Source organism: Microcaecilia unicolor, chromosome 7 (genome assembly GCF_901765095.1).
Source record: "Microcaecilia unicolor chromosome 7, aMicUni1.1, whole genome shotgun sequence".
Lineage (NCBI taxonomy): Eukaryota > Metazoa > Chordata > Amphibia > Gymnophiona > Siphonopidae > Microcaecilia > Microcaecilia unicolor.
In genome coordinates this window covers 100,787,665-100,793,664 of record NC_044037.1, presented here as the reverse complement: position 1 = coordinate 100,793,664, position 6,000 = coordinate 100,787,665, and the positions used below count along the sequence as shown (strand labels likewise).

Genomic DNA, 6,000 nt, shown 5'->3' with positions numbered 1-6,000 from the left:
ACACATTTTTAGAGAAACCAACAACAGGAGAAAAAAAAAAAATCTGGGCGGTGGAAAGGTTTGACTACACTCGTTTTTCAAATTGTGTCATGTCAGTGTCACCATACTTACCAGAATGCATTACAAGCCAGTGGGCTGTGCTTTAGAGAGTAGCCAACTGGAGCCAGAATTGATCCAATATGCTACGTTTATTGCATTGTGAGAGAAGATCCACCAGCAAGCGGAAAACTCAAGCACCCCACGGTAAAAACAATGATTTGTAAAAAGTGGGAGTACGACCAAGGATACCAGAAACTGGAAGATGTTCTTAAATAAAAAACTTTATTAAAGGTTTGAAGACTCGACACGTCGTGTTTCGGCCGTCAGGCCTGCATCAGGAGTCTATAAAAAGTACATTTATATATGATATGTATGATAAAAAAGAACAGAAAAAAAGAACAGAAAAAATTTTTATCTACAGAAAAAGTTAAAACAATAAATGTAATAAATTATATGAACTCATAGACTTTATGTGGCAATTTTGCCACATAAAGTCTATGAGTTCATATAATTTATTACATTTATTGTTTTAACTTTTTCTGTAGATAAAAATTTTTTCTGTTCTTTTTTTCTGTTCTTTTTTATCATACATATATATAAATGTACTTTTTATAGACTCCTGATGCAGGCCTGACGGCCGAAACACGACGTGTCGAGTCTTCAAACCTTTAATAAAGTTTTTTATTTAAGAACATCTTCCAGTTTCTGGTATCCTTGGTCGTACTCCCACGTTTATTGCATTGCAATGCATGCAGGGACTTAGGGAATACAAATAAGAAATGAGAATTACAGCTTCCTTCCTGTAAGAAAAGGGGGAGGGCCAGTACCGAAAGGGACCAGTCCAAAGCCACCTGATAACCCTAGCGACATTTTTTCTGCAATTAAAAAAAGGCTTATAAATTATAACCCTGGCCAGACTCCTCCTCACCTTTCTTTTACCAGGGGGCGGTGTGTAACTCCCCTCCCCGCCTCTTTCACAGCTGTTGCTCGACTTTGGAAGAAACACAAAGCTTTATTTAGTAAGGCAAAGTGCTGAGACAGCAGCAGCACGGCCACTGTTTACCCAGAAAGCGCGAGCGGCTCGGAGGCGACCAAGTGGCCTCTCACGGGTTGGGGAAGGGAACGCAGAGGCCGCCTGCTATGGAGACCCTGATGTGAGTAGCCTTCCTTCCCGATTCAGAGCCATTTTGGGCCTGCCTTCACTAGCCCCCGCCACCTCCCAGAAACAATCCTAGCATTTCAGTGCTGCTTGGAAGGAATTACATGTTCTGTAACGGTGCGGACCTGCTCAGCCTTGTACAGTAATAAAATATACGTTTTGTTTACAGTGTTGCATATAGCACTACATGACGTTAATATTATTTCATTCAGTGTTGTGCATGGTCAGAGCCATGTGATGTGACAACAATTTGTGCCTCATGTAGAGTTGCTGACCCTGTGAGGGCAATAAAAATGATGGCTTGTTTACCATGCATATCATAAATAATTATACGTTTTGGGCCTTATATATACTAGCAGCATTACATAAAAATACATTTGTATAGTAAGAGTGCTAGGAGTTTTGCCACCCTTCTCTGCAACCACTGAAGGAGGAGGAGGTGAAAACTCCGCCCCTGTACAGAACAGCTCTGTAAAATACGGCCACAACAGCACCTAAAAATAACTTAATCATGCTCAACGCTAATAGTATGCAAATGATATGCAGGCTGTTGGCATCAAGCATTAGGAAAATAAGTGCCAGGATTTATTTAGATTTTGCTCACACCTTTTTCAGTAGTAGCTCAAAGTGAGTTACATTCAGGTATGCTGGATATTTCTCTGTCCCAGGAGGGCTCACAATCTTAAGTTTGTACCTGAGGCAATGGAGTGACTTGCCCAAGATCACAAGGAGCAGCAGTGGGATTTGAACCGGCCACCTCTGGATTGCAAGACCCTAGTCCACTCCTCCACTAGGGGCTTGCATACAAGAGCTGTGTGTAAGCAAACTCTTGCACGTATGCCTGGTCCAGGGGGGACAGGAGCTTCTGAAATGGTGTGTCATACTGGTGTGCCATGTGGAGGTTACTGTGGTCTGATGCTCCAGTCTAGACCAGCACTTGTTTCCAGCAACAAGGAGAGACCTCAGATAAAGGCTCCTGAGCAACAGGCACTTCTTTCTGAACATGTCTCTCATGTTTTACCCTGCTAGTTGCAACCATTGTAGAAGAATTAACAGGTAAGGAGTATAGGGACAGGGATACAGATTGAGAGGGGTATGCTAGTTACTATGTTATTAAAAAGGCCTTTTTCCCAGCCACGGTAAAAAAATGTGTCCTCTCCTCTGTGTCCCTATCTTGCTGAGGACAGCATACCCCTCTCAATCTGTATCCCTGTCCCTATGCTCCTTCCACTGCCAGTATCTCTTCAGTGTCTCTGTCCCATCACGTGCCTTGATTCTGTTCTTTCTCTTCCCTTCCTCCTGCACCCAAACCCCTGACCCCCTCCACCCTTCCTGGTTTTGCATCTCTCTCTCTCCTTCCCTCTGCTTCCCCACTAGTCCAGCATCTGCTGTCTCTCTTCTCCCGCTCTCTTCCCCCTTTGCTTTGCTGCAGGTCTCTCTTCCCAAATCCAGTATGTTTCCCCCTTCCCTGCCGGGTCTGGCTTCTTAACACCATCCCCTCTGCCCCAGAATGTGGTAAAGGCAGTTAGCTTAGCGGAGTTTAAAAAAGGCTTGGACGGCTTCCTAAAGGAAAAGTCCATAGACCGTTATTAAATGGACTTGGGGAAAATCCACTATTTCTGGGATAAGCAGTATAAAATGTTTTGTACATTTTTGGGATCTTGCTGGGTATTTGTGACCTGGATTGGCCACTGTTGGAAACAGGATGCTGGGCTCGATGGACCTTTGGTCTTTCCCAGTATGGCAATACTTATGTAGGTCCAGCATCTCTCTCCATTTTCCTCCCCCCCCCCCCCCCCCCCCGGGCTGATCCATTAAATGCTGCAGCACATTGCTGGCAGAGGCAGCAGTGAAAGCTGCCTTTCATCTGCATATCTCACCTCTCTGATGCAACTTCCTGTGGGTGTAATGCACAAAAGAAGGGCTCTGCTGGCCGGAAAGAGGCAGTTTTGGGGGCTTCCTCTGCCGCAACATTTTACAGCATTTGGAGAACCAGGGGAGGGCTAGATAGATGCCAAGTGCGGGATGGCGAGTGATGGAGGCAGGGTGCCTTGGGCATTTTGCTGAACTTGCTCAATAGCAGCCATTCCCCTTATAAAGGCCTCTTTCCCTGAAAAAGAGCATTTAAAATGTTCAATTTTTAAATTTTTTTCTAATATAGTAAAATTAGATTTTTTTTTCATAAGTTTCGCGTTTGGTATCCATTTTGTGTAGGTTCTCAATGCAGTCCTCAAAACACAGCCAGCTAATTGAGTTTTCAGGATATCCATAATGAATTATATCTCGTAATTGATGAGAGCACTATATACATAGTAACAGTTTGTCTCTCATGCAGCCCTTCACGGGAAACATACCGAGCTGCCATGCTGCTGAGTGCTGCTGGAGATGCGTTGGGTTACCGGAACCAGCGCTGGGAATACTGTGAATCTGGGCCACAGATTCTGCAGGAGCTGTGTGAGCTGGGGGGGCTGAAGCAGATCCAGGCACAGCTCCCAGACTGGCCAGTCAGTGATGATACTGTGTTGCAACTAGCCACAGCAGAAGCCCTGGTCACAGGTACATGCAGTGCAGTTTTAATACTTTTGCAAGGTAATTTATTTATTTATTACATTTGTACCTCGCGCTTTCCCGCTCATCGCAGGCTCAATGCGGCTTACATAGTAACAAGAGAATACAATTTGTGTCTCGGGGTTTGTATTTTCATTAGAACAAAGTACAAAGAAATAAGACCCCCCCCCCCCTTCAACCGATGGATAAGATGGCTTTATTTATAGGAAGATTGGATATGATTTCAGTGTAAGTTGAAGAAAGAAAGTTAAGTCACAAAGCAGATCTAGCTCTTCAGTTATTCCTTATCTGTAAGGTGTAGAGCATAGTTTTTGTATATTTCCCTTGGGTATGTAGTTCTGGGTAGATGACAAAATTTTATGTTTAGGTTTTCACCTTTATAGCCTTGGCTAGGACCATCACCAGCGGCTTGAGGGGGGATGGGAGAAGTGTCCACTGGAGGGGACATGGGGAGGGTGGGGGTGTATGATAGTGGTGGGGGAGGGGTGGTGGGTTTAGGATATTGTGAGGATTAATAAAAATTGTGCACTTCCCTTTTATTGAAAATGTCCTTCTGTGAGTGTCCGTCTGGTGCGGACGCCCAGCTGGTGTGGAGACTATTCAGCTCTGTGTGGGGGAGGGAGGGATGTCATCATCGTCCTGGTCTGCCCGCTTCTGCTGCTGCTGTCTGTCCTCTGGCAGGGGCTGTCTTGGTGGTGGTGGAGGTATGCACAGTGGTGTCACTGGGGTTAGTGGGTTACACATTTGGTGGTGGTGGGACACCTGCATATTAACCATGGATGTGCTAAATGCTATTGTGGGTGATGCTTTGTTGGATGTGGCTGAGGCTGACAGTTTGGAGGGGAGGGTTAGGAGGAGATACCCCTTTCAGAGAGTATTTAGGCCCAGGACCCAGTTCCTGGACCTTATTGACTAGGAGTTCCTTACTAGGTACCGCTTTGATAGGGCTGCCATACAGCACCTCTGTCAGCTACTACAACCCTACCTCCAGGCCAGGACATGCAGGAATAATTTTTTTTATTTTTGTTACATTTGTACCCCGCGCTTTCCCACTCATGGCAGGCTCAATGCGGCTTACATGGGGCAATGGAGGGTTAAGTGACTTGCCCAGAGTCACAAGGAGCTGCCTGTGCCTGAAGTGGGAATTGAACTCAGTTCCTCAGTTCCCCAGGACCAAAGTCCACCACCCTAACCACTAGGCCACTCCATTGCCAGTCCACCTTAAGGTCACATCTTCCCTCCAATGCAGGCTTCACCCAGCCCTTCACCATCTCCAACTGTCTTTCCTAATTCCTCAATACCTTCCTTACCCACACCTCACAGTATATCACCTCCCCCACTACCACCCAGGCCCTCCAGAATAATATGACTCAGTTCTATTCTATAGACTACTTCTCCTTGGTCATAGGTGTCATTGACTGCACACACGTCACACTCCCCCCCCCCCCCCCCACCCCCCCGGGCACATGAGGGCACCTATAGAATTAGAAAATCCTATCGCTCCATGAACATGCAGTGTGTGTGTGATGCCCAGGGGGAGATTGAGGATGTGTGTTGCAATGACACATATATAGAACACCACTCGAACCTACTATAGGTTTGACCGAGGGGAGATCACCGTCAGCTGGCTCCTAAGTAAGCAGTACACTGGGATTCCCCCCATTCCCTTCCAAAAATCTCCCAAGGTCACCAACTCCTTCCACCAAGATGCCCCCAGAGCCTACACCCATTACTCGCACTCCAGAAGGTGCCTATACCAGCCAATAATGACATCCCTCCCTCCTCCACACAGAGCTGATTAGTCTCCACACCAGCTGGGTGTCCGCGCCAGACAAACAACTCATAGAGAGACATTTTCAATAAAGGCAAGCGCACAATTTTTATTAGTGCTCGCAATATCCTAACCACCACCACCACCACCACCACACACCATCTTACACACCCTCACCCTCCCCCTGGCAACACTACCATCACATGCAAATTATGTAGCTCACAGCACAAACATCCCCTCCCCTTCCCATGTTCCCTCCAGCAGCCACCTCTCCCATCCCTCCCTCTTTCTGCTGGTGATGGTCCTGGCCTCTGGGAGGAGTCCTCACTGCACCCTGCAGCCTCTGTTGCAGCATGAAATTCAGGCCACTTTCCGACATTCTGCTGGGTACAGCAGCACTGCACTGTGGGCTAGTCCTGAGGTACTTGGCCTCATACTAGACCCACTGAGCCAGGATCTGGGG

The 6,000-nt window shown here is 46.6% G+C and overlaps 1 protein-coding gene across 1 annotated transcript in view; it reads left to right on the top strand.

The window, feature by feature from the left end:
• Nucleotides 1–919: 919 nt before the first annotated feature.
• Nucleotides 920–6,000, top strand: part of LOC115474170 (protein ADP-ribosylarginine hydrolase-like) — a 47,681-nt gene continuing 42,600 nt past the window's right edge. Inside the window, exons 1-2 of the mRNA XM_030209518.1 lie at nucleotides 920–1,193; nucleotides 3,534–3,754. Coding sequence (XP_030065378.1) covers nucleotides 1,180–1,193; nucleotides 3,534–3,754 — 235 coding nt within the window. The 5' untranslated portion in view covers nucleotides 920–1,179. The remainder of the gene's footprint in view (nucleotides 1,194–3,533; nucleotides 3,755–6,000) is intronic.